At 50.4% G+C, this 26,357-nt stretch overlaps 11 protein-coding genes across 11 annotated transcripts; 6 read left to right on the forward strand and 5 right to left on the reverse strand.

Annotated features, from left to right (window-relative positions):
- Nucleotides 1-466: 466 nt before the first annotated feature.
- Nucleotides 467-4,732, reverse strand: BJY04DRAFT_185077 (uncharacterized protein). The gene is made up of 6 exons (XM_073710719.1): nucleotides 3,895-4,732; nucleotides 3,810-3,842; nucleotides 2,429-3,761; nucleotides 1,248-2,377; nucleotides 847-1,197; nucleotides 467-799 (listed from the first exon to the last, which is right to left on the reverse strand). The coding sequence occupies exons 1-6, from the start codon at nucleotides 4,038-4,040 to the stop codon at nucleotides 667-669; spliced, it is 3,126 nt and encodes a 1,041-aa protein (XP_073573041.1). The 5' UTR covers nucleotides 4,041-4,732; the 3' UTR covers nucleotides 467-666.
- On the reverse strand, nucleotides 3,869-4,732 carry BJY04DRAFT_28345 (uncharacterized protein). Its single transcript, XM_073720064.1, has one exon. It carries the CDS (start codon nucleotides 4,632-4,634, stop codon nucleotides 4,167-4,169), a length of 468 nt encoding a protein of 155 aa, XP_073573042.1. The 5' UTR covers nucleotides 4,635-4,732; the 3' UTR covers nucleotides 3,869-4,166.
- Nucleotides 4,733-4,821: 89 nt separating this feature from the next.
- BJY04DRAFT_28358 (RlpA-like double-psi beta-barrel domain-containing protein) lies at nucleotides 4,822-5,932 on the forward strand. The gene has a single exon (XM_073720065.1). It carries the CDS (start codon nucleotides 5,302-5,304, stop codon nucleotides 5,869-5,871), a length of 570 nt encoding a protein of 189 aa, XP_073573043.1. The 5' UTR covers nucleotides 4,822-5,301; the 3' UTR covers nucleotides 5,872-5,932.
- On the reverse strand, nucleotides 5,933-7,619 carry BJY04DRAFT_226670 (uncharacterized protein). The gene is made up of 3 exons (XM_073718469.1): nucleotides 7,340-7,619; nucleotides 7,055-7,268; nucleotides 5,933-6,984 (listed from the first exon to the last, which is right to left on the reverse strand). Exons 1-3 carry the CDS (start codon nucleotides 7,578-7,580, stop codon nucleotides 5,994-5,996), a joined length of 1,446 nt encoding a protein of 481 aa, XP_073573044.1. The 5' UTR covers nucleotides 7,581-7,619; the 3' UTR covers nucleotides 5,933-5,993.
- Nucleotides 7,620-7,778: 159 nt separating this feature from the next.
- On the reverse strand, nucleotides 7,779-10,189 carry BJY04DRAFT_226674 (putative amidase). The gene is made up of 5 exons (XM_073718470.1): nucleotides 9,617-10,189; nucleotides 9,424-9,545; nucleotides 9,301-9,368; nucleotides 8,988-9,253; nucleotides 7,779-8,935 (listed from the first exon to the last, which is right to left on the reverse strand). The coding sequence occupies exons 1-5, from the start codon at nucleotides 9,782-9,784 to the stop codon at nucleotides 7,895-7,897; spliced, it is 1,665 nt and encodes a 554-aa protein (XP_073573045.1). The 5' UTR covers nucleotides 9,785-10,189; the 3' UTR covers nucleotides 7,779-7,894.
- A 240-nt stretch (nucleotides 10,190-10,429) lies between these two features.
- On the forward strand, nucleotides 10,430-13,545 carry BJY04DRAFT_185084 (LipA and NB-ARC domain protein). The gene is made up of 6 exons (XM_073710720.1): nucleotides 10,430-10,834; nucleotides 10,884-10,951; nucleotides 11,012-11,255; nucleotides 11,304-11,366; nucleotides 11,416-11,727; nucleotides 11,779-13,545. Exons 1-6 carry the CDS (start codon nucleotides 10,832-10,834, stop codon nucleotides 13,312-13,314), a joined length of 2,226 nt encoding a protein of 741 aa, XP_073573046.1. The 5' UTR covers nucleotides 10,430-10,831; the 3' UTR covers nucleotides 13,315-13,545.
- A 232-nt stretch (nucleotides 13,546-13,777) lies between these two features.
- On the forward strand, nucleotides 13,778-15,502 carry BJY04DRAFT_226678 (amidase signature domain-containing protein; the record flags this gene model as incomplete). The annotated part of the gene is made up of 1 exon (XM_073718471.1): nucleotides 13,778-15,502. One exon carries the CDS (start codon nucleotides 13,778-13,780, stop codon nucleotides 15,500-15,502), a length of 1,725 nt encoding a protein of 574 aa, XP_073573047.1.
- Nucleotides 15,503-16,483: 981 nt separating this feature from the next.
- Nucleotides 16,484-19,086, forward strand: BJY04DRAFT_226680 (alpha-1,2-mannosidase family protein; the record flags this gene model as incomplete). Its single annotated transcript, XM_073718472.1, has 5 exons — nucleotides 16,484-16,578; nucleotides 16,633-17,177; nucleotides 17,233-17,666; nucleotides 17,721-18,487; nucleotides 18,553-19,086. 5 exons carry the CDS (start codon nucleotides 16,484-16,486, stop codon nucleotides 19,022-19,024), a joined length of 2,313 nt encoding a protein of 770 aa, XP_073573048.1. The 3' UTR covers nucleotides 19,025-19,086.
- Nucleotides 19,087-19,120: 34 nt separating this feature from the next.
- BJY04DRAFT_206531 (transcription factor domain-containing protein) lies at nucleotides 19,121-21,984 on the reverse strand (the record flags this gene model as incomplete). The annotated part of the gene is made up of 8 exons (XM_073713723.1): nucleotides 19,121-19,781; nucleotides 19,830-19,985; nucleotides 20,040-20,261; nucleotides 20,308-20,440; nucleotides 20,488-20,696; nucleotides 20,753-21,724; nucleotides 21,777-21,856; nucleotides 21,907-21,984. 8 exons carry the CDS (start codon nucleotides 21,982-21,984, stop codon nucleotides 19,121-19,123), a joined length of 2,511 nt encoding a protein of 836 aa, XP_073573049.1.
- Nucleotides 21,985-22,768: 784 nt separating this feature from the next.
- BJY04DRAFT_226686 (general substrate transporter) lies at nucleotides 22,769-24,446 on the forward strand (the record flags this gene model as incomplete). The annotated part of the gene is made up of 2 exons (XM_073718473.1): nucleotides 22,769-23,242; nucleotides 23,299-24,446. 2 exons carry the CDS (start codon nucleotides 22,769-22,771, stop codon nucleotides 24,358-24,360), a joined length of 1,536 nt encoding a protein of 511 aa, XP_073573050.1. The 3' UTR covers nucleotides 24,361-24,446.
- Nucleotides 24,447-24,775: 329 nt separating this feature from the next.
- On the forward strand, nucleotides 24,776-25,936 carry BJY04DRAFT_216538 (uncharacterized protein; the record flags this gene model as incomplete). The annotated part of the gene is made up of 3 exons (XM_073715792.1): nucleotides 24,776-24,824; nucleotides 24,871-25,142; nucleotides 25,199-25,936. The coding sequence occupies 3 exons, from the start codon at nucleotides 24,776-24,778 to the stop codon at nucleotides 25,934-25,936; spliced, it is 1,059 nt and encodes a 352-aa protein (XP_073573051.1).
- Between the last annotated feature and the right edge of the window lie 421 nt (nucleotides 25,937-26,357).

The raw sequence follows: 26,357 nt of genomic DNA on the forward strand, positions 1-26,357 counted from the left end.
TGCAACTCTGCTCTGAATCCGCCATCGGCATGACCGACCTCGATAGATTCCCCCCTCATCCGGCAGGCAATCCACCAGGCTATTAAAAGCGATTATTTCATTTGAGACGGCCACATCCGGGTTATGAAGCGACCGGAGCTTGGAGAGAATTGAACCAACCGTGAAATGCTATAGCAGCATATAGCAAGCGCTAACCAGCCCGGATTTCGAAAGCGCACCCACTCATCGTGCGTTTCGACGACTGAAACATGACCGGAGAATATTGCAGATTGAAAACAAAATACACCGGGCGATCATAGTTTGTCGCAGGGTTAAGGCAAGCGCGCCGGCTAAGCATTCCATACCCCCCTGGGCTGATAGCACGCCGTCAATACCAGCGATGTTATTCGCCGTTGGAAGCGTCTGGTATGTGAGCACAGCCGCTTCAACGCGGATAGTAACATCATCTTGTCTATTTTTTTGGTAGACCCAGATGGCACCGGTACGTAATAGGCCTGTTAGGTGAGCTTTCGGCTAATTCCTGAAAACAAAACCTGTAATCTAGAACCGGCTTTCTGCAGTGATCAGCACATAGGGTAGTGAAGAATTCTTTTCCAAGGTGGAGAATGCTATTGTCATTGAATTGCTTGGTCCGTTAAGGTCAACATGTTATACTATATATACCTCTTAGTCCAACTTTTGTTGCTCGGTAGGAGCTCTTGATGGTGCTCGAGACACGTCAGCTGTCGAAATGCTGCTCTGCCGAGTGCTTAATGCGTGAAATGAAAAGTCAAGTTCGCCAACTAAGGTTTTTACGTCCCTAGAAGCATGTTAGCCTGGAGATAGCTGACGGAGAGTTTAGCTTACTTCATCAATCGCTCGACGTCGCCGACGATGCAGCGGGTGGAGATCTGCAGGACAGAAAAAGTAGCAAATCCCGGTTCAGCTATGTGTCTGAGGCTCAGGATATCCTTGTCCAACTGTTCTAATCGCTTTGAGAAACTGTAGGGCTTTGGTGTTTTTAAATATGGGGGCAGAGGCTGTTGATTCGTAAGGCTGGCGGAAAGAAGGCATAGAACCGACGTCACTTGATGAGTCGTGACTCGTGCGCTGGCAATCAACCGTTTGAGGTCACTCAGCCATGCAGAGTCGGATTCGTCATCGAGGTGTTTGAGGGAGTCCGAGGCATACCCCAGAAGACTCAGGTAGTTGACAATGCTAAGGGATCTTTAGCTCTAGTAGGGATCATTGAGACTCGAAGAACATACTTTTCAATGCAGGTGATGATCCGGTCATACTGCTCTTTTGGGAAGCGGCCACCAATCGGTACTTCCCACTTGAGAAACTCGGAGTACGTGCGTAGACTGCTTAACATAATCATCTGTTTGGAGAACACCTTGTTTCGAGCTTTCAACAGTCGCCGCCCTGCTGTGGTTTTGAGCGCAACATCGCCCTCATCACCCCGCATCCGTGCAGTTACTGTTTCGTGTATAATTGAGTAATAGTTAGCGAGAAGGTATAAGCTCGAACCTAGATTCTGCCGCAGGACAGAATGCTCAGAGATAGGGTATGGAAAGAATGTCCAGAAAAAAGCAACAGCAATACCCCCTGTCACGACCGCAAGCCGGTATGGGGCCAAAAGGTAGATCGGATAGTATGTCTGCCCGTTTGCACTGACATTCTGCTCTCCGATTTTGCGGGCTTGGAGCTCGTATCCAACTATCATTGCCGTAGAAATGACGGTGATGATGCCCGCAACGCGAAAGCGGAATTGTTTCACAGGAATATAAAAAGTGGCAGCGACAAAGATGAAGAAGAAAACGAGTATACCGGGGGTTTGCTTTCCCGGGATATACCAGCAGAGAAAACTCAACACCATGGCAAGGATAGTCCCCAGGATACGAAGAGAAAAACCAAAAATGCTTTGGCCAGATGTGGGTGACATGCTAAGGTTGACCATGATTATAGCCCAAACGAAGCGCTGTCGGATGAAAAACTCCTGTGTGTCGCGGATGAAGTAGACGACTGCGATGGTCATAGTGGCGCAAGCCACACGAAATCCGTAGGAGGATTCTGGTGAGCGAAGCATCGATGAAATGCGTCTGATTTTATCTCCAAATTTTTGAAAGGCTGTGGTTGGGGGAAGATGCTCTGGGTCTTTCCTGGTTTTATACGCTTCGCCCAGTTGGAGCACGCCGTTGTGTGCGTTCACATCACCAAGGTGATCCTCGCCGTGAGAATCCTCGGCCTTGAAAATGCTCAAAGCCCACTTGCGAAGACGCTTGCTGCCAGGAATAATGAGTCGTGTTCTCGACAATTTGCCGCTTTCCGCCTTTGCATCAGCGAATCGTACAAATTCAAGGACCATCTGCCCAGTTGATGCCAGCAGTTGCTCCATCTAAACGTAGTTAGCCAAGCGAATGGTTTTAGTGTAGGAGGCAATACACACATATAGAAACAAATATAGTTGCCTTCTAGCACGATCTCTGTTGATAGAACCGTCTATAGGTAGATCTTCCATCTCCAGGTGTGCTGTTGCAGGATGCTCAAAAAAGTCAGGGGGCAGAGTGATTCCCTTCTCCTCACTCCATGCTCGCAGGGCAAGTCGTTTGGCGACCTTAAAGTCCAAAAGTTTCTTCTCCATATGAGTGCAGAATCCTTTGTCGCCTGGGGCTTGGGTCGCGGATGCTTCGGCGTCTGGAGCCGGTCTGGCACCTTTTGGGGCTGGTGTCAGCTTCAATGTCAACGATACATGCTGGAGACCTTCATCAATGGTCTGTATCATAGAAACAAAAGGATCATGAACCGCCCGCATTATCTCATTCCACTCATGCACGGCGCGATCGCGTTGATCATTTGAAACAACTGATGTGGGGTCGATAGGATCATTCCATCTATTGTACTCGGATAACCTCTCAAAGATATCGACGACAAAGCTGAGGCCAACCACAGGAATCATTGTCTGGCGAAGATGGCGGAATATGGATTGGAGGTCGTCCGGGCCCAATTCACCTATTGCGACCTCACGCTTCGCAAAGGTTAGATCGCCAGCCATCTTTCCATGAAGCTCGGTGATTTTTTGAACGGTCTTCCGAATATTGGCTGCCTCCGGGGTGTAGACCTTCCCATGTTCGTCAATCTTCTCAACAGTCGAGTCATACGTCGCTGTCCGTCCAAAGACGTTGTCACTTTCCAAGGCCTCGAAGTACGCTGTATGAGCTTGTAATGCAGCCCGCAGAGCGCCGACATATCCTGCCATCTGCTTGAAGACGATGGTTCGGCACGAAAGTGGAAATATAAAGAATGACACGCCGGTAGAGATACCTAGACCCAATAGCCCTGCTTCCAAAATCCGACGAACCATCGATATCGCTGAGTCTAAACTAGGCAATAGTGGCGCGAATGCAAAGCTAACGTTGGCGACGATCGAGTATATGATAACCGGGAACTGGAACTGTTGGTACTTGGCGCGGAACGAATGAACTATGTAAGTCTGGAAGAATAAGAACACACCGCTTGTTACCGAAGCTGATGAGTTGTAAGGCGGAAAGCCAGAGCTGCTGGTAGACGTCTGACTCGAACTTGGCGACTGTTCGCGTGCCTTGACCGTAGCATACATCATCAGAAGAGAAACAGCCGCTGCTACGCAGATAGCCAGTAAATCAAGCAGCATCATTTGCACAAACTTTGCGCGAGGCATGATCGCAAATCCGAGTACGGATATGATTGCTATCAAATAGCCAGAAGTCGTGAAGTACACAGCAATGGAATCAGCCTGGTAACTGCAATATGTCAGTTCGATCTTGGCGATGGACAAGGCAAAAACTTACATGGCAAGACCAATTGTCGGAGGGATGGCGCCTCTAGATGCCGGTTAGTCTGTTTTCCAAAAGATACTGTATAGAGAAAGCTCACTTGATCATCAAGAGAACCGATTGTTTATCCAAACCAAGCTTGCCCCAAGCGGATTTCGCCCTATCAAAGAATCTTGGGCGACTGGCGTCTTGAGAGTTTGCGCCATTCTCATATGCAAAATCTCGCGAAGACGGACTCTCAACCATTTTGAATAGTTCTTGTCCAGAAACCCGTCATGAAATTTCCAAAGGTCTTGATCTTTCTGTTTTCCGGATCATAGGTGCTAAATGTCGTCCCGGGGCCCTCATCAAAGCTGTAGGTCACGTAATTGGCTACCGCACTGTTGCGACGGTCGACAGTAGCGCGCAGGTCGATTTACAGCTCACGTTAGTCGCAGATGTTGTCACAGAATCAAGAGCTGGAAGAATGACGAAAACGGGCGTGAAGCGTGGGTAAAGAAGTGGGCCAAAGCTGCCTGCAGTTGTACAGCGCCAAGAAGAGCCAAGTGCTCCACGATCGCAGCTGGTGCCTCGGTTGTCGAAGATCTTTGCGTGGAGAAATAAGACAATTGAATGATACCTTCCACTGAGGCGCGGAAATGTTTCAAGGATCAAGGATGTTGTTGTGGAGGAAAGAGCGAGAAGATAGAGAGAGAGAGAGAGAGGGTTACTCTCCATGGATCCGGCTCTCGGCAATTCGCAGAGTGAGCGAGTGTCTCCCGGAAAAATCATCCTCAACCAGCTCAAGGCCAAATTTTGGTATGCAGTGAGTTGATTACTGACATCTGATCGGCGTATCATTGCCCTGTTCCAAGATTGGAAACTGTCAAATGCCAGCAAGGGGGTTGTCGCCTGTCACTTAAGTTGTCTGTGACACTCACTGTGCATCGAAGTCCAGAAGACTAGGTACTCCGTAGGAATCAATTGAGGCGCCTATTAATTTAAACCCGTGCTATCAAGTTCGAGCAAATAGGCCTAGCCAGGGACGGCTTCCAAGACTGCGCTGTCACCTTGTTAAAGTGTTTGCCATCAAGCGCCACACTCTTAAAGGATCACCGTTCCCCTGAACTTTGAAGAGTCTATCTACTCGATGTAACTGCCCTCTCACAATGTCCCCGGCCACATTCTCATCCTAAAGCACATTATTCAACACCAACAATGGACTCATCACAAACAGGTCTTCCTTCTGGCGTCCCCAGACGAAAACCCCTCCCTACTCCAATCCCTCCGCCAACCTCAGATTCGACCAGCGACCTCGAGAAAACGACTGAGCCGATCGTTGTTGCGCCCGCGACAACCCCATCACAACACCATCTGCACCAAGACGAGCGATCACAATGGCAACAGCTCTATCAAAAATGGAACGCATTGCCGACTAAAAGGAAGCGAATCATCCTCATTGCGCTCGTCGCGGTACTTGCGCTCATTGCCCTCATCATTGGTCTCGCTGTGGGATTGACGCAACGTCATGGAAAGGGGTAAGTTTGCAAAGTCTGGGGTTACTTTGTGCTTCATTGCATTCCATACCAATTTCATCTTATATCCTTTGCCTCTTTTTCTCGTATCGCACTATCTCTCTACTTTCATTAATCATTTGCGCGTTTCCTTTCCTAGTTTATCAGATCCAACCGAAAATCCCACAACTAACAACCCAACCACAACAACTAGCTCAAACCTCCCCCTCCCCACCTCCAACGGCGGCCCTTACACCGGCGACCTAACATACTACGACCCCGGTCTCGGCTCCTGCGGCATCGAAAGTACAGCGTCAGAGAATATATGCGCCGTCTCGCATGTCGTTTTTGACGCCGCACTTATATCCGGGAACCCGAACGAGAACCCCCTGTGCGGGCTGAGATTGCGGATACGCAGGGGGGACAGGAGCGTCGATGTGAAGGTTGTAGATCGGTGTCCGGGGTGTAATGTGGATGATCTGGATGTTTCTCCGGCTGTGTTCAAGGAGTTGGGACATTTGGACGAGGGAAGGGTGCTCGTGGATTGGTCTTGGTTGGATGAGACACCCATTTCAATGGGTTGAATGAATTATGACGATGCGTTTGTGCTTTGTGTGGTTTTGATATATACCCCTCCTCTATACCCCTTCAATGAGCGTCGAAACCAAGACCCCTATGCTTTCTGTGTCTGTCTGTCCTTTCCCTCTCAGTAATCCGGCCAGTCTGGGTCGACTTGCTCACGCCACGATCGAAACCCGCCCTTGATGTCGACTATCCGACGGTCGCCTCCATGATCAAGGCCCAGCTCTTTTAACCTCCGGACGGCGGTTTGGGAATCATTCCCTTGTCGACATACAACATAAATGGGTTTTCTTGACTCGGTCGCAACCTCAGAGGGTAGCCATGACGGCAATGAGTTTGATTCGTCTTCACCAGTCTGCGAGACACTGAAATTGGAGGCAAGAATAGTCGAGATTGGAATGTTGATACTATTCTCCAAGTTGCAGATGTCGAACTGGACCTTCTCTCGCACATCAATCATGTGCCTCTCCGCAATTGGGTCGTTGATATTTCCATATTCCAACGGAGTGACGCGCTCCTCCGGCGAGAGAACATTTTCCATCTCCACAGTCCCACAGAAAAATATGTAGTCCATCGACCCAGACTTCACACTTTCCAAAGTCACACTAGCATCCGCCGAGCAAACCGCGCAGTTAGGACGTCGCGACCGCAGCTTGATCGTACGAAATTGCGGAGTAGAGTACGCCGAGAATATGAGCAAGGACGGCGGAGTTGTTTCAGCCTTTTCTTCACTTGCCGTGAGAACCTTGATCGCTTCCAACGCCTGTAAAACGCCCATTGTACCGACAACCGGACCAAGGATCCCACCATCTGCACAGCTCGTGACACTATTCGCTGGCGGTGGTTTAGGAAAGACGCACCGGTAGCATGGCCCTCCGCTCTTATCGCCGGCTGGCCGCGGAGGGTTGTTTAGGACCATAAGCTGACCCTCCGTTCGTAGTGCAGACGCGGACACCAACGGTTTTCCCAGCAGAACAGCGATGTCGGAAATCAAGTATCGTGTCGCCGGATTATCCGTGCAATCGAGGATTAGATCGTAGTCTCTGAAGATATCTGCGGCTTCGTGTGGAGCAAGATGGGCCCGGTGTGCGATGTATGTCGGATTCGGATTCAACCTAAGCCAGATATTAAAGTTAGCAATGTCTTCTCTAAGCCCTTATCATTGGCAAAATTCAGACAACCTACTCTCGCAGATATTCAATCGCGCTATCGACCTTCAACTTGCCCACGTTCTTACTCCTGTGCAGCACCTGGCGGTGCAGATTGGAGGACTCAACCGTATCCCCATCAACAAGACCTAATGTGCCAACACCAGCTCCTGCAAGATACAGCGCCGCCGGGCATCCTAACCCGCCCGCTCCAACAATCAAGACTTTCGCGTTCCGGAGTTTGAGCTGGCCTGTGGGCACAAAACAATGTCCTATTAGCTCAACCCTCCCACAGAAGCAAGTCAGGGAGCTAGCAACTTACCCTGCAAGCCCACTTGCGACACAATCATCTGCCGCCCATAGCGTTGATACTCATCCCCAGATAACGGCCATTTCGTCTTCGATTGTGTCTCGGTCGCTGCGCCGTTCGTGCGGTTTTGAGCTCCGTTGCTGAGCGCCGTTTCCTCCGCTTCTTCGAGGTCGTGTTTTAGCTTTGCGAGTTGGGCTTCTGTGGCTGCGATTTCGGTGCGCAGAGACGCACACTTGATTTCCAGATATTCCATGTGCACGAACGCAATAGTAATCGCGTGTTCTGGTGTGCAAACCTAGAAGGACATAGTGGGCTTCAAAAAGCCTACCCCCGCGGTCACTGTTATCGCCCGTGACTGAACCATTCGCGCTAAGCCCTTTGTGGCTAGCTACCAACTTACCAAGGCTGCGGCCGTTGGGCTGGAATCTTGCTAGAGCTAAGGACGTGTTTCCTTCATTAGTGAGTGGCTATCTATAGAGGTTGAGCTTTTATTCGTACAATTTCACAATAAGCGCTACAGATGCTATGATATTTTCCTCCCTCTTATCATCCTACCGGGAAATTGACCTAGTGGGCGCTGCATCCGCTCGGCTCCAAAACATCTTGCAGTTCCGTTTTGGGCTCAACTATGCGCTGGAGTGCCCCCCGTGCCAATGTTCGCTGCTCGAATGCATAAGCCATCGCGATGAGTGAATCTTCGCTCCATTTCGGACCCAGGAAGCTGAGACCCAATGGGATACCTGGCGCTGCGTCAACGAGGTCACCACGGGTATTGTATCGAACGGACGTATCGGCAGGGAGGGCCCCAACGGGGACGGTGATGACTGGACTGCCAATTATACCAGGAATTTCTCCAGCAAGAAGTGATGGCAGAATGACAGCATCGAGACCGTTACGCGCAAGCGCACCCAGCAAGCCTCCTTCATCTCCGAAGTACAGGGATTGCTGGTACATTGGCCAGAAATCCGGCGATGTGTTGTTCAATCCTGCAAAGAGCGCCATATCCCAGAGCTGCGTATCCCGCGACGGATAATCCTCTTGACTACTGCGCTGAGTGTAGTCACGGATATCCCATAAATCACGAAGATTGTTCGGGTTGTTGGTCAGTGCTGAAAGATAGTTTGCCAATCCGCTCAACATGTCCGCGGCAATCACCCTTTGAAATATTTGGCTTTGCAGGAAAGCCTCGTACGCTGTGAAGTTTGTGCCCTCGACAATTGTTGCGCCTGCCTTTTCAATCACCGCGACAGCGTCCTCAAACGCGGAGTTTATCGGGCTCGCCGTGCTAGTAAAATATTTCGGTAGGGCATTGAGGACATTTCGAGGAATTCCTATCCGCTTTCCTTGAAGCCCGTTTGGGTTGCAGGCTGCAATGTAATCGGGAATGGCCGTCTGGAAAGGTGACGCGAGTGTGTAGTTGTCGTACGCATCTGCGCCTGCGATAGCTTGCAGTACCAATGCTGCATCGCGAACTGTCCGGGCGATCGGTCCAATTGTATCCGCGTGTTCGCTGACAGGGACCACCATATATCTCGAAGTTAGGCCAACCGTTGGTTTTATGCCGACGACGTTGCTCTTTTCGCTCGGAAGGATGATGCTACCGATGGTCTTTCATCAAGCGTTAGGTATCACTCTCATAGTTTGTAGGGGGCTCACTCACTTCGGTCCCGAGGGCTGCAAACGTGAGTCCCAAGTCGGTTGCCACAGCACTACCACTTGAGCTCCCATTCGGATCCTGCTGCTCATAATAGGCAGCGTATGTCTGGCCGCCTCTAGCATTCCAGCCATTCGACGAGTTCATAGAGCGAGTATTTCCCCATTCCGACATACTTGTCTTGCCGAGGATTATGGCACCGTTTTGTCTAAGATTGGCGATGACAGTAGCGTCAGCTCGAATCTTTGCTCCGATGAGCGCATAGGAGCCAGCTGGAAAGGATATTAGGACATCACTCATGACGGCAGAGGCTTCTTACCTGCTGTCTCCATCTGGTCATATGTGCCGATGAAGTCTTTGACGAGGATAGGAAGGCCATGCATGGGGCTATTGAGCAACGTTATTGATTGATCAATAAAGGTAAGCGTCATGTGTAACATACCCCCGGGTCTTCCCTTGTCTCCTTTCTATGTCAAGTTGCTCAGCAATGACCAGGGCCTCCGGGTTTATTTCTAGGACGGGGTTGAGCTTGGAATTGACTTCGTGAATGCGTTCGATATACGCCTAGCGCTTATCAGTAACTATGGCAATCAAACAAGAGAGAGAAAAAAAGGAAAGTAAACAAGTAATCTCACAGTAACCAGATCCACGCTGGTGAAGCAACCCATACGGAGGCCGGTCTGAAGGTCTGTTTGGGTAGCATCGAGGAGAGACGGCAGTGTACAGTCTGGTGAGGCCGGTCTGCATTCAATGAGTCCGATGCATAGTAGCACAAAGAGCGAGAAGCTTTTCAGAATGGCCATGGTGAGTGAGACTTTGTATATCGGTTACTCGTATAAGCAGGGGAACTGCAGGTATTTATCACTCCCCAGAGGCGCTGACGCAGTTGCAGCAAACGGGAGACTTGGAAATGAGTTGATCTTTATTTCCGAAACAAACGACGTTGACTATCCCAAGGTGAAGTTATAAAAAGAGCTTTAATCTTGTTGGGTCAGACAGGGACATCCTGCTGCATGAACCACACCTGCAGCCCATCCTTCTTTCCTGATTCTCCAGGCTGACTATATTTGGAGTTCTGGGCAGTTGGGTTTGAGATGGATCTCACTTTTCCCTTCATTTCCCACCTCTCCTGTCTTAGAGGATGTGCGAGATGAAGACTTCTTGTATTTCATTTCCATCAAATCCAGCCGTAAGTTACTCAATTTCAGATCCTAGAGATTTCGATAGGAGCTTATAAACAACAAGACTTGACGATCCTTTCGGCTTAGCCCGTTGACGTTAAGCCTTGGGTCCTTTTGTCTCCAGGGGTCCAGTGAAGTTGCCCAATGCCCAGCCCTGCCACTGCCACTGTCCAGTCATGCACCTGGGTCCTGGGCATTGCATAAGCGACAAGACAACCTTAGACCGCAATTAAACCTGCATCCTCCACGTTCCGCCACACCACACCCATCTGGCAGTCTGGCCCTGCCTTGCTGCCCTCGGATGAACTTGTTTTTCTTCTTAGAATCAGCGCTACGCGGGAGCGGACAGGGGACTAATCATTTGATCCAATGAGACCTTGACTTCCACCACAGTCTGCATTTCACACTGAAACCCGATAGGTCCTCGCCTCTTCTTACTGCTTTTGTCGATTCTGCATCCCTAAGCTTGATCACAAGTCTCACTAACGGGCTGCGTCAAGCGATTGGCAACATACCTCGCTTTGCCCCTCGAAACAGCCTCGCTCATCACATGATAGTGGCCTTCGCGGCTGAAGATGAGTCTCCTCTCATCGGCGCTGAGTGATTCTTCCTCAGTACTGATCCCATTTCATCTCTACCGCACCCTAGGAAGAGTCACCTCATCTCCAGATGGTGCGTGCTGACCCACTGCTATCCTTATGAACCCACACTAAGAGCCTAGGCCACTGCGCATCTCGAGTTTCCCTTCCTTGAGGAGGTCTACACCCCCGCAGATTCTCCACTGATCGAGTCAGTCTCTCTACCCACCGTGAAATGCGTCCTGTTGCTAATATATGGTCCATCGTATAGCTTCGTCTTCGTTCATGGCCTGAATCCTCGCGCACGTCCGGACCATGCTTTCTCAACATGGACCCATGAGAACGGCACATTCTGGCCTCGAGACTATTTGCCCCGAGACATCCCCAATACCCGTGTGTTTGTCTATGGCTATAACTCGACCGTCACCGATTCCAGGACTATGTCCACTGCAAGCATTCGCGATCATGCCGACACTCTATTGAATTTGTTGGACATTGAGCGCCAGGAGTCTATGGTACGTTCATCAAAGTTCCTCCTCTTGGGAGATATTCAACTGTGTTAGGCCGCGCGAGCTCCGAAGATAATATGGATTTGCCACAGTCTAGGAGGTTTGGTGGTGAAACAGGTATATCCTCTAAAGCTACACAACATCGAAAGCAATCTTACTTTAACAGGCATTACTCAATGCACATGAAGACCGGAAATACACCTCTATTCGCACCGACACTTCGGGTCTAGTCTTCTTCGGCACTCCGCATCGAGGAGCCAAAGGTGCTGAGTTGGGAAAGATCGCAGCAAACGTTGCGAAGTTCATTTCCAAAGGCCACGCCAAGAACGACCTACTACAATCTTTAGAAGAGAACTCTTTGTTTACCCGACAAATGTCAGCCAGGTTCAAACAACAACTAGAAGACTACCAGGTTGTCAGTTTCATCGAAGGGAAAGAGGTCTTTCTAGGGGGTAGCGGTCCTGCCTCTATAAGTCATGTGAGGACTCAACGACGCCCAGTGTCCATTCACAGTCTCTAACTTTTACAGCTTGTCGTCGATGAAGAGTCCGCCATTCTCGGATTACCAGGGCAGCGTGAGACTCGCTTGAAGCTCGACGCAGATCACTCACAAATGTGCAAAGTCAGCAGTCGAGGGGCCATGTACAAGATGATTAAAGGGAATATCAAGCAGATTGCAGATCAGGTCCTGCTCGCGGAGAGGGGATTCGTACCCAAACCAGCGGCATCGCCAAATCCTGGTCCACCCCTTCCACCGCGCATGCATACCAATAGCAGCATGCCTTATGGGCCTCCTCTAACGCCAGATCCGTCTCAGACCCAAGTAATTGGGGCTTTGTTTCATCCCGCCGATAACGACCCAAGGTCAATCCAAGTAGCTAAATATATGAATGAGTGGAAATGGGATGATGCGAGAAGGGTTCAATATCCTCTCTTCCAAGAACACCATCGATCTTTAGGTCAGGACCACTACAGCACGTTGCTAGCGGGCTACTATCTGGCAGACATTGAGCTCAGTGCTGGATGCCTCCTAAAGGCAAAGGAATGGGGTGATTGGGTGTGCAACAATTCCCAGCGGGTGCTCGGCAAGCGACATGAACTGGCGATGAAGTCTGAGAGTTTGATTGGCGAGATCGTGTTCCGCCAAGGCAAGCATGAAGAAGGGGAGTCCATATGCGCCAATGTATTAGCCCGCCAACAGATGACAATTGGCGACGACCATTTAGATACGCTCGCAACGCGCCGGCGAGTCGCCTCCGCCTACGGACATATGAACCGACGGGCTGAGGCCAGTCAGGCCATGGTCACGTACAGTGAAAGCGTCGGCCGACTCCTGGGAAAGAATCACATCCTTTACTTTGCAACCGTCCTTGACACAGCTGAGCAAGCACTTTCCCAACGGCTGAGCAGCACAGACGAAATAATGCTCAGGCACTACACTGGCTCCGACCCACAGGGTGATGCAGTCGACTCCGTTGCTCAAGAACTCAAAGACCGGCTCGGCCCACACCACCCGCTCACCATCCGAGGCATGTGGATGAGTGCAGCCATGCAAGCACTTGACCCAGATCGGAGCGCCACCTCGCAAGAGACTTTTCGGCGTGCTCTCACCACTGCAGAAGAATACCTCGGAATGGAACACCCGGAGACGATGAGCATTGTTGGCACGATGGGTATAATGGCCGCTATGCGCGGCTCGAATACTCAATTCGGATATAACCCTTATATCCAAAACCAGGAAGCAAACCTCTCACAGGCTCTTCCCTGGTTACAGCGGTATCTCAGTTGGGTGGAGCGACTCCAGGGTCCCGGAGCCCCAGACGTCATAACAATATTGGGACTCCTTGCCAAGATGTACTTTCAAGGAAGAAATTACCAGCAAGCGCAAACATACTTTGAACGATTGATGGCGGCGCTTCGCGCCGCGAACCAGCCTGTGCCAGATGAGGTTCAGAGTTGCTACCAACTTTGTCGGATGAACACCCGATATTCACCACAGGCTATCACAGGTGGCTCAGGAGTCTCTGATTTGGCGAAAATCTTGGCTAATTTTAGACGATTGTAGACCATTCTATCTTCATTCAAGATATGTTGAGCTATGAACAACATTGATATCTAGCGTGGTTTTCATTTGATGGTGACAATGTTTGTGATTATGCATATACCTTTCATTTCTCTATTTCGGTTTGCATGTCCAACGTAGCTTTGTGCTGGATACTTGGATTAGTCATGGGCAATTGATGTTATTTACGTTATGAGCCATGATGAATAGTAGCCCAACAATATCAATTAGAACGTTGTCAGTGCTCTTGAGGGGTCGGAGCCGAGCGAGTGTTCGCCGCGGCGCAACAAGCGGCGTGCCTTAATTCCGTTATCAGTGCCCTTCTAGGCAAGTTACCCCAACTTCCTATTTAGGCCAAGATAGCTTGGAGATAAGGATATCTACAAGTATATATTCCCTCTTCTCCAACTTCGTAGATCGCAGGCAATATTCTTACATACTCCTGTCCGCTACCGGCTACTGCAAAATGTCTACAATCACCCTCTCCCCCGACGCAGTCTCCACCGTCACTGGAACAGACCTGCAAGCCATCGCCTCTCGCTTCGATATCAAGATCAATCCAGAGGAAGAATCAGCATATCTCCTCCTTCTCCAATCTGCGGATGCGGTTTATAACTCTGTCGCTGAGTACTCCGAGGAAATCCCGCCTGTTCTCAAGCCTGTCGACACTGTTGAGCCCCGAACATTCGTGCGCCCTACCGCCGAGGAGAATCCCCTGAATGCATGGAGTCATGTCTGTAACCTTCAAGCTATGGCTCCGACGTCTGACCTGTTAAAGGGTCGGACTGTCGCAATCAAGGATAATGTCTGTGTTGGTGGATTACCGACAACACTGGGTGTTCTTTCCGCTCAGGTTTCCAAGACGGGCGGCTATGTGAACTCAGATATTGATGCTGTTGTTGTTTCAAGGCTCTTGCAGGCTGGAGCCGTGGTTAAGGGAACGGCTGTGTGTGAAGCTTATTCAGCTGCGCCGACCAGTTTTACTTCTGCTACGGGCATTGTAAATAATCCCTGGGCTAAAGAGCCAGGGTATACAGCTGGTGGAAGTAGTAGTGGGTGTGGGGCGCTGTTAGGAGCTACTGCTATGCGCGAGCAAGGTGTGCTTCCCGAGACAGATTCCAATGGCGTGCCTACCGTTGAGCTTGCGGTAGGAGGAGACCAAGGTGGGAGTATTCGATTGCCGGCGGCCTACAATGGGGTCTATGGCCTGAAAGCCACGCACGGGCTCATTCCGTATACAGGGGCCATGGGAATTGCTCCGATGATTGACCATCTTGGGCCAATGGCAACGAAGTTGGATGACATTGCGGTTATGTTGCAGGTTATGGCAGGTTATGATGGGCTAGATGCGCGGATGACGCCTGATACGCCAAAGCGAGAGCAGGTTAAGAATTACCCGGGGATTCTGAAGGCGTTCCGTGAGAGCTTTCAGGCACCCCCTGCTGCTGAGCCTCGCCCGCTCCGCATTGGCCTCCTTCTTGAGTCATACGCCGCCCCCGGTCTCTCCCCGCAGGTCCGCGACACCGTGCTGCAAGCCGCAAAACAAGCCTTTTCTTCAGCCGGCGCGATCGTAAAGGAGATCTCCATCCCAATGCATCACCGCGGCCCACTTATCTGGACCGCAGCGACACGCAAAACAATGGGCGACTTCGCAGTCTCTGGCGAGACACCGGGATACCTTACCTGGAGCCCATCTCATATGGACTTAAAATGGCCGCCCGATCAGGCGATGTACGAGCAGATGTCGAAGACAAATCCGACAATAATGAGTCTGATTTTCTGCGCGGCATATCTGAAGGAGAAGTTCGGGCCTAGTGCCGATGCAGCCGGGCATAGGGCTGTATATGCCCTACGGGCGGCATACGATGCCGTCTTGGAGGATGCAGGAGCAGATGGTGTGGATGTTTTGATTACACCTACAGTTCCAACTGTTTCATTCAAGTGTCCATACCTTGATAGCCAGGAACCTTCCGTGATGGACCGCGTCAAGGCGGCCGTGGGACACTCGTATAACACATGTCCCTTCAATGTCACTGGGCATCCAGCGATGAGCGTTCCTTGTGGTTTTGGTCAGAGTGAGGACGGCAAAGAGAGGTTGCCCATAGGTATGCAAATTATTGGAAGAAGGTGGCATGATGAAACGGTGTTGAAAGCGGCTGCATTGTTTGAGAGGGGGATGGAGTTGTCGTGATGAGTACCGACTGAGTGTCTGTCGGTCGAGAGAGACCCAAGCATCAACGCTGTACGGAGAGACGAAATCACGACTTTCAGCCATTCACAGCCCTCAAGATCGACGCAGGTAATGCCATTTTAATGCTAGTTCCTGGTAACTTACAGTAATTAAACTTCGTGGAAAGGCCATGTGCACATCATCCATCTCTAATTGGCTGGCGGAGCATGCCAATCCACGGCTGCAGCCCGCATGATAGTACGGATGGATCAGGGTCTGGTTCAGGGTCAATGTCAATCAAGAATATTATTGCAAAGTTGAAGGGGGGAAATACCATGATTATTTATCCCAATTGAAGATTCAGGGGAGAAAGGGAGGGTTTGTTGCACAAGATAGAGCCGCTATTGATGGCGAGGATCAATAGGCCGGGAGCCCCTTCCTCCTGAGCAAACACCCCCTTGCTGCACCTAGGCTGATACACCATGCATATTTCGCCGAAAAATAGGGGAGATTAAGCACCGCTGATCCCCTCCCTGTCCATATCTTCACTCCCTCAAAACCCACCGCTGCCGGCCTTGGAGCCGATTCCTCCATCTTTCTGACCCAATGATGATTCCATACATCGACCCGTGAGCCCAGCATGTGCGCTCCTCCTCAAGATCACATGGCCTGATCAAGCCCACGGGGACCTGACTCGAGGATGCACTGGTTGACTCGACCCTTTGCGCTGTCCATTCGTTTTTCTTGTCCAGTCTCTCGTTTCTTGTCTTAATTTGTCTCCAACCTTGGACGTTGGGGGCGCATTCGTTCATAGAGCTCGGAGGGGTATTTTCTTATATCACTGTCCCCGCGCGCGGGGTTGTTTAGTTGTTGATTGTTGAATGCACACTTTTTATTATGGTCGCTCTTTTGTGAGATCTTTTCCTGCTAGTGCTTCATGAGATACCAGTCTCTAGACGATTCGGTTCGAGATTGAATCGATTGTTCGGTGCTTCTTCCATTATGAAGCACAATTCCTGGGGGTTGTCCCTCTTAAGGTTCTCGCAGATCCAGACGGTCGTCGAGGCTGCGGATCGCGCGTCGCATGTCAATCTGTTGTGAGTTCATCTTCCCGGACAGCTCTGTGTGTATCGCAGCTAACCATCCACAAGTATGGGAACAGAGGGTGGCGGCAACAACTTCCCCGGTGTTGCGCGGCCATTCGGTATGGTCAAGCTTGGCCCAGATTTACTCAGCGGCACCACAGATGCATACTCGGGGTATCTGCCCACAGGTGAATTCTCCGGCTTTAGTTTGATGCACGAGCAAGGAACTGGCGGTGCGCCGAAGTATGGCACTGTCGCGCAGCTACCTCTCGTCGGCAACATAACGGACCCTCTGTCGAACATTACCGTTCCCCGTAACGGGTCGGACGAGGCGGCAGTAGGTTACTACAGAGCGCGCACCGGAGATGGAGTGGTCGTGGAGCTGAGTGCCACTGCTCATGCTGGGATTTTTCGTTACGAGTTCCCCAGCGGCTCGGAGAAGAACCATGTCTTGGTTGACGTCTCCCATGTCCTTCCCTCATTTCGTGGCCAGGGGCTCAGCCAGGGATACAAGGGTGGCAACTTCACAGTCTTTCCCGACGGCCATTATGAGGGTTATGGTGTTTATGACAACGGGTGGAATAGGTCGCCTGATTGGACGATCTTTTTCTGTATGCTGCACGGAAATTGTTCTGCCTTCTTTTCATGAAGTTAACATTTGCGCAGGTGGCTATTTTGATAACGATATCCTGAGCAATCGCACGTACACTGGTACCGATGAAGATGGGAGCGTCCATCAAGAAAGCGGATCCGCAAGTTCATCAACCAGTACAACACGCGTGGGTGGATTGTTCTCTTTTGAGGATAAAAACGTCGTCTCTCGAGTGGGTATCTCGTGGATCTCCTCGAGCAAAGCCTGTCAGCATGTGCGAAATGAGATTCCAGCTGAGACTCCTCTCGAAGATGTTGCCAGGGACGCCCAGACAGAATGGGATGACACCGTTTTCTCCAAGGTAACAACAACAAACACGAATGAGACGACTCTCTCTCTTTTGTACTCGTCTCTTTACTTTATGCATCTTATTCCCACCAACCAGACTGGTGAAAACCCAGGCTGGGAGTCGGATGAGCCATACTACCAGGATATCTTTACCTTTTGGGTCAGTAATCTCTCCACTTTCACATTGGACGGTCATCCTCTAACATCACTTTAGGACACTTTCCGTTGCTCAACAGCGCTCATGCAAGTCCTGCAGCCGGTCGCGTACGAGGAGCAGATTCGCTCGCTGATCGACATCTGGCGATTTGACGGCTTCTTGCCTGATGGGCGGTCCTCAAATTACAACGGTCGCACTCAGGGTGGCTCAAACGCTGATAATGTCCTCGCTGACGCTTATGTCAAGGGCGTGCGCGGCGCTGTTAACTGGGAGGACGGATATCAGGCAATGGTGACCGATGCCGAAGTCACCCCGCCTAACTCGCCTGTCGATTCCATGGCCCCAGATTCGTCGACCAAGGAAGGAAGAGGAGCGCTTCCAGACTGGATTGAACTAGGATACATTACTCCTCAGTTCTCTCGCGCTGTCAGCCGAGCCGTCGAATATGCCTGTAACGACTTTGGTCTGTATCAGGTCGCATCTGGCCTTGGAATTGAAGAAGACGCGGTGAAGTACCTGAATCGTTCAAGAAACTGGGAGAACCACTGGAACCCAGATCAGACGTCCCTTGGGTTTTCTGGCTTCGTTGTACCCCGAGACGCAGACGGCTTTGTTGAGACGGATCCGGTGCACAACAGTGGATATTGGGCGGATCCATACTACCAGGCAAACTCTTGGGCATATTCTTTGACAAGTATACATGATATGCAGCATATTATTGAGTTGGCCGGTGGAGAGGATACCATGCTCGAACGCTTGAACACGATGTTTACCGAAGGTGCAAGTGGTTCCAGCGGGATCATCTTCGATCCCACCAACGAACCGTAAGTCCCTTCAAGTTTCCTCGCATCGCCTTGCGATAACGAGACAGTTGCTGATGTCAAAGTAGCATGTTCAACGTTCCTTACCTATACAACTACCTCAACCGACAGGACGTCTCAGTCGCCCAGTCCCGTTATGTAGCCAAGAAGTACTACCACACTGGTGTGACCGGACTTCCAGGAAATAGCGATGCTGGTGCTATGCAGACATGGCTCCTCTGGAACATGATTGGGTTGTACCCGGTCACGGGACAGACCACCTTCCTTATCCACTCTCCTTGGTTTGAGTCTCTGTCCATTGACCTCGGCGGAGGTAAGACGCTGCGTGTCACAAGTTCTGGAGGTGACGGCAACGGCGACAGCAGCATCTACGTTCAGAGCTTGAAGGTGAACGGAAAGAACTGGAAAAATAATTGGTTGGAGTGGGATGACATCTTCGCTCGGGGAGGCACATTAGAGTTTGAGCTTGGAGATGAGCCCAGTGAGTGGTTTACTGGTGAGGTACCACCCAGCCCTGCTTCTGCGCCGAGGTCTGGCTGAAGCGTGGATGGAAACCGATAGAGAAAGCCACAAATGTTAGCATGTAAGTATTGGCAAGCAGCCTTGCGCCTTACGCTAGCAGTATCCGTTAAAAACTCATAGACTTCCGCGCTCTAGGTGTATAGTAGCAGTACTCGACAGTAACGAGTAGAGATCTGCGGCACGATTCTCGGATGGTGACTGTCCATCGGGCAGGAGCATCCAGTCTATATCAGTGTCGAGATTCAGTTCCTGTGGCTGTCCATGCTCCTGGTATGGCGCACCGTATTCCTTCGAACCGCTGCCGTGCAGGTCAATCGGCGTCGATACTAGCTTCGTCGTAGAAAAAACTGCATCCTCCGTATGTAGACACCTTCTATTAGCTCTCGTCCTGATCTCCCATCTTCGCTGCAATCTCAAGAGCAAATCCTTCGCTCTACTCGCACTCGGCCACGAGATTGCATACTCGTCTAGCGCCCGGAAACATGTACTCAGATGTCCTGCAATATTATCGTGTTCGGCGGATCGATACTGCGTCACGGCCGCAAAAAGCAAGAGAAGCACAGCGGAGGATGTTACTGCCACTGCCTTTGTATGGATTCGTCGAAGTGTGTAACGGGTCTCGTACATGGTCAGAATCTTGGCGATTGCGATTGCGGATTGGATGCACATTTCGCGGGCGTGGCGATGGCCCGGGCCTTGTGGAGGTTGTGGTTGGAGATGGGATTTGGACATCCAGGGACGGTGGGCGTAGATTATGTTTTGGTAGTATTGCATGCTTCTAGGCGTCAGTATTTGCTTATCATGGAGGATTTTTTTGGCTTACTGGAGTAAAAGAACTTGTGGTACGTATGGAGTTGTTTGGTCGCCAAGATGGATCTGGAGAGTTGAAGGGAGTTTCGCCTTCCAATTGAGGAGCTTCGCAACGACTTTCTCGTTCAATTGCTGAAGGACTTCTTTTGATATGTTCGACGTGCCGTAACTATGTCTTGTTAGACACTTCTAAGTAAGGGTCTTGGGATGAGCTAAGTCTCACAGGAAGTAACCACATGGGGCCATGATCTCGCAGAGGGTAACCTGCTCTTCACACACAGCGTCCATGCAATCCGGTACGCCACATTCTGACTGCAGAAAGTTTGGTGAAACGTATGGAAACCACATGTTGGAATCGCGCTGGTCAGCATTAAGGTTAGGCTTTCCGACGGTAACATCATCCATATGCGTGCGGAATGGTCTGCCGAGATGGAAACCCAGTTGGCTTGAATCATGTTAGCGTGATATACTTCAAGGAGTATGAACACTACCTGTCAGTGATGAAAGCAGCCCAGAAAACTGTTCGACGCAGATTCGCGTCTGTCACCGTAACAAGGCCCTTTGAAGCGTAGGAAGACATGTCAAGGTGTAAGGCGAGGTTAAAAGCGAGCCGAATAGCCATCCCTAGTAGCATGAGTAGAGATCATTCAATTCCAGATCGGGAGAATTACCGCTGTAAAGCCATCCTCGGGCTTCCCTTCCGCTTCCAACCTCGAGGTTGCTTAGAATGATCAGGGCTTGAACAGTCGCAACACAAGGGTTGTCTAGTTCAACTTCAAGTAGAGCCTTTGCACGATCACCAAAAAATTCAACAAGAGATTTTGGAAACGTCACGAAGCTCTGGTGGTAGCGTGTCTCGAATGAAGCCCCTAGGGCACACCTATCAATGTATTAGTATATGACGATATTCCAAGCCAAGCGAAGATGGATTCTAACATTGCATTTCGGAGAGACTCTGAGTAATGCGAAGTGTCCTCCCCTACATAACGCTTTGCCCTGGCTTCTTCGTACGTCCTCCGGACTACCACATGAAACGACGGGTCTTGCCAACAGAAATATAGGTTAACCAAGTGCTCTTCGAGGGCAGGAGGGACTATCTTGTTGGCCCCTAGACGGTTTAGACATTCCAGAGCGTCGCTTTGAGCGGTATGCTGGGTCTTAGAGTTGGCTGCCATGAGCATGTCGGCAAGATTAAATGTCGAAGTCGGACCGTAGAAGTGAGTTTGTCCCCCCGGCTCAACCCGCAAAGTACCAACTCGGTCGGAAAGCTCATCGATAAGTCCTTCTATGTCTTCCGGGCTACTAAGTTCGTCCACCAGCGTTTGATCATCATCGGCGATCTTAAACTCATGTTCGGGCATTCCTTCAGTTGCGGTGCATAACGGATCACCGGGCGAAGAGGAGTTGAGATAGTTCTGGACATATGGAGAAATCGGTAAAAGGCCATTGTCGGTGCCCAGGTGCCGGTCCCAACCACCATGACCAGTGTTCAGCTGAATTCCAGCTAAATCATTGTATGCCGGCATATCAGGGACTCTATCATGCCCTGTATTAGGCAGATCATCCGTCCTTAGAGCTTGGTCGGGGTTACCTTGTTGGGCATCAGGGGCATGTTCGGGATGTCGTTGGACTTCGGGCATTTGCAGGCCATGTGTCGGGCGAGGACCAAGATCCGCTAGTTCTGGAAGCGTGCTCTTGATTTCGTCTATCGACCGTGTAGACTCACGAGGGGCCTGCTGTGTCAGAGATGAGTTTATTTCAGCAAGTCCTAATATCTCTAAAACCTTTCCTAAGGCCACATCCCTCTCTTGCGACATTGGTGGTGGTTGCAGGCCGTGGTCTCGAATGAAATGGCAAAGTTGGTCAACTCTGTTGGAAAGCAACTCGATCGCAACACGTAGAGGAAGTCTAAATCAAACCGGTAAGCCCTATTCAAGCCAGAGCACAAGTCGATCCTCACTTTCTTTTGTCAACAGCCTGATAGCGACATTCGCGATTTCTATGAGCGCAATTTGAGCACGCCGGTTCTGCGCCATCACACTTGCATTTTATTAGCCTGCAGTGTTATAGTTTGACTAAGATTCACTTACCTTGACCTTGCTCTCGCGACAAGACACACAGGCCATGGTGGTATGCCTCCTTTTGCTGAAGGTTTTGGGTGTAGGCATTTTTTCAATCTGGCAACAGCCCGAATGCTGCTCGCTTGAGAATGCTTGTGGTCTCAAAATGTGAGTATTCTTCTGTCCCTTGCAACACTTGAGAATGGGGAAAGAACCGAAAAGAACAATGTCAAAAGGAGCTGGAAGAAGAGAGGGACGGGGTGTGGGGTGGGGGAAAGAGGTTGCAGTGGAGTCACTTGCTTGAGTCTGCAGAGGACCAAGTTCCAAGTTCACAAGGTTCCAGTCCTTTCACCCAACACCCCCATCCATTATTATGACAGACAGGAAACCTGAGATGAAAGCGCACCTGCATGGTCTCTCCACTAAGCGTCCTGCTCAGCACCTACTTTTCGTCTTCGCTAGAGAGGTCACTCGACCGTACCTACGGTATTCACCGATCATGAACCTTCTCCAGTCCCTTTCCAAATCCCAAAATGAGCTCCAATCGTGGAGGCACGGGCTTCCACCTCAATGTCATCACCATACCTTCAAAGCACACTCGTGCGCTCGTTACTTTGCCAATCGGGGGTAATCCCGGCCTCCAACAGCCTCCGAGAGCCATTTCGGAGAATGGTCACCGAGACTAGGCGCGAGATTTGTGGGGATCGGGATGGTCAGCGAGGGTTCCCCAGATCTGCCGCACCATAGCTACCCCAGACTGAACGGGGTATGTCTTTCCCCTATCAGTTGCCGTCAATTAATAACCTTGTTTCTATATAGAGGTCCTCTGCCGACTTGATCCGATCCTCAATATTCATCAACTCGCTTTCTCTGTTCTCTTATCTCTTGAAACATGCTCCTCCAAAACACTAGAGGCAGACCTCTTCAGCTAAGCATTACCGCAGCATGCGGTGCTGGCTTTTTACTCTTCGGCTACGACCAGGGTGTTTTTGGTGGTTTGTTGGATAACGAGCACTTCCTCCGAACCTTCGGCTATCCGGACACCGCCAGCCAGGGTCAGATCGTTGCCACCTATGACATTGGCTGCATTATAGGTTGTTTAGTGTCGATGTATTACGGTGACAAGCTTGGACGACGGCGATGCATTCTGACTGGATGTTGTATTTTGATCGTCGGCGCCATCTTGCAAACAGCCGCATACTCCCTCGCTCCAATGATCGTTGGTCGTATTGTTGCCGGCGTGGGCAACGGCATGAACACTATAGCGTGCCCGGTTCTGCAATCGGAGACTGCGAGGGCACATGAGCGTGGAAAACTCATTGTTTTACAGCTAGTGCTCAATATTTTTGGGATTGTTATCAGTAATGTGAGTGGCCCCTACCATGTATGCGCCCTGTACGTTAGTACTAACCGTATGCCTAGTGGATGAACTTTGGTTTCACCTACCTGCCGAACACAGCTATCAGCTGGAGATTTCCTCTAGCCTTCCAATGCTTTTTTGCACTCGTTACCATATCCTGCGTTATTTTCATTCCCGAGTCGCCCCGTTGGCTTGCTATGAAGCACCAGACTAGCGAGGCTCAAGACACCCTTTCTCGACTACTTGACAAACCAATCGATGATCCAGAAGTTGTCGAAGAGATACAAGGTCTCGCCGCTACAATCCATCATGAAGCAGAAGTCCAGCAGTCCATCCCACTGAAGGAGATACTCGCCAGACACAGCAAACAACAAACACTCCGCAGGATGCTCCTTGGGGCAGGGACTCCTTTCATGCAACAAGTTGGCGGCACGAACGTCATCGCTTACTATCTCCCAATTGTGTTGACAAGATCCGTTGGTTTGAGTAATCGCCTGGCCTTGATTCTTTCAGCGTGCGACTCCATGTCACTAATGTTCTGGGGCGCTGTCGCCGCTCTTCTCATCGACCGCTTCGGCCGGAAGAAATTGATGTTGATGGGTGTCACTGCTAGTAGCATCTGTTTCGCGCTTGTTGCTGTCGGGTTACGCTATGGCGGCCCAGACAACAAAGGCATGTCTATCCTCGCCGTCGTGTTCATTTTCATGTACTACGTCTTTTACGGCATGTCCCTCCTCTCGATTCCATACATGTACCCGGCGGAAATCAATTCGCAGAAGATGCGAAACATCGGTACTTCTTTTGCCACTACAGTCAACTGGCTGTTTGTCTATGTTGTGGTTGTTGCTACTCCGACGGGTATCGAGACTATTGGATGGAAGTACTACATGCTCTATGCAATTTTCAATTTCTGCTTCATTCCGCTCATCTGGTATTTCTATGTCGAGACGGCCAAGCTGTCTTTGGAACAGGTCGATCGGCTGTTTGAGATCAAACACGATGCCGGCAAAAACATTAGCTGGTCGGAGGCGTATCAAATTGCCCGCACAGGGAATCCAGCTGGTCTTGGATTGCAAGCCGCAAAGGATGGTGCTGAAGCTGAGCACTGCGAAGTTATTACTTGAATCAAGAGGGTCTAGAGAAAGACCAACTGTGGTGGAGACGCAGACGATTCGAATTGCAATTGAGTGGTACAGTACATGTTAGCTTGACCTAGGACGAAGAGAATACTAGGGAGCAGCAAAGGTTAATATCTAGAATAGAAGATTAAATGAAGTACAGGTTTTCGAAGAATCCGAGGGGTTATATTTCCGAGGCCACCGTGTACAACGTGCATTCCAATGCTAATGCAGCGGCTTTTGTACAGCTCAGAGAAACACTCGGATTTCAAGCACCGATAGTACCCTGTGTGCTCTCGACGATGATGTCCGATATTCTATCTCCGACGGACGTACTTATTACGAGCCCGTCCTCCCAGTCTGCCATTTGTTTACCTCCTCTTCAATTACTACCAGCAACCTGTGTATCACTCGTCGAGCCATGCCCACTCACAAGCTCCGTGTCGGAATTGCTGGCCTTGGCCGGATGGGTATGCACTATTGCAGAACCTCAGAAGGTGATCTAACATTAGGCAGGCAAGCGCCACGCAACGAACTTCCACACCTTCACCTCTCGCGCACACGTTGTTGCGGCCAGTACGCCTGACGAATCAGAACGAAAATGGGGAGCAGATAACCTCGAAGACGTCGCTATTTACAGCGATTTCGATGAGATGCTCGAGAAGGAGAACCTGGATGCTGTGGTCGTCGCAAGTGTCACCGCCGTCCACGCAGAGCAGACACTAAAGGCCATTGAGAAGGGTCTCCATGTGCTGTGCGAGAAGCCTCTGAGCATTGATGTGAAGATTGTAAGTCGTTTACCTAGAAACGGGATCAACGTGCTAACCTGATGCCCCCCGGCTAGGCTCAATCCGTTCTCGATGCGTATACCAAATCAGTCCAACTCCACCCGGACCAAAAAGTAATGTGTGGTTTCTCCCGCCGCTTCGATGCCTCTTACCGCGAAGCCCACGAAAGGATGGCAAGCGGAGAGCACGGCCGGCCGATCTTGTTCCGCTCACAAACAGCCGATCTACTCGACGAATCGGGATTCTTTGTCGATTATGCCAAAACAAGCGGCGGTATCTTCGTCGATTGCTCTATCCACGATATCGACCTCATGCTTTGGTTCTTCGGTGAAGATGCCCGGATCAAAAATCTACAGGCCGTTGGAGTCACAGCCGTTCATCACGGACTTGAAGCAAGCGGGGACAGGGACAATGCTATTGCCACCATTGAGTATCACGGTGGGAAAATTGCCGCGCTATACTGTTCTCGCATGATGGCGGCCGGCCAGGAAGATACAACAGAAATGATCTGCGAAAGAGGCTCCTTGAGGGTTAATATGCAGGGACGAAAGAACCACGTCGAGATCCATGACTCCCTTGGCGCGAGGCGTGAGCTTCCACAGCATTATTATGAGCGGTTTCGGGAGGCTTTTGTCACAGAGGCGCAGGAATTCACGGCTTGCTGCTTGGATAATAAGTCCATCCCAATTAGTCTTCAAAGCTCAGTTAAGGCCGTGACTATTGGTCAGGCCTTGCAGCGAAGCTTGATCAGTGGGGAAAAGATTGTTTTTGATGACGAGGGTATTCAATGTTAGACTATGGCGCTTGACGTAGGTAGTTATCTTTTCTTACATTACAAATCTAAATGAGCTTGTACATGCTCTTGGGATGACAGACCGAATACCTATGCAATGAGACTCCTTATCAACCCATTAGAAATTAGGCCGGGGCAAGGAGCATTTTACCAAGAATGGCTGTTCTCGAGAGTCAAGGCATCTCAACTCGGCCCTCTAGGTATCATCCCGAGGTCCGCGTCTCTAACTTCCGTTCCTGCTCGGCTTTTGAAAGAACATTAGCTTTCGGAATTATTCAAAGCTGTCTGTAGACATCTCGCACTTTGTTCTCCGAGTAATATCAATGACCTTGACTACAACCCCAATAAGTTAAATCCGATTGGCAGTTTGGCATGAGGATCTATATGGCGAAGATCTTCGTGTACCTTATTTTCCCACGAAT

This window comes from Aspergillus karnatakaensis (assembly GCF_047715665.1).
Source record: "Aspergillus karnatakaensis strain CBS 102800 unplaced genomic scaffold BJY04scaffold_15, whole genome shotgun sequence".
Taxonomy (NCBI): Eukaryota; Fungi; Ascomycota; class Eurotiomycetes; order Eurotiales; family Aspergillaceae; genus Aspergillus; species Aspergillus karnatakaensis.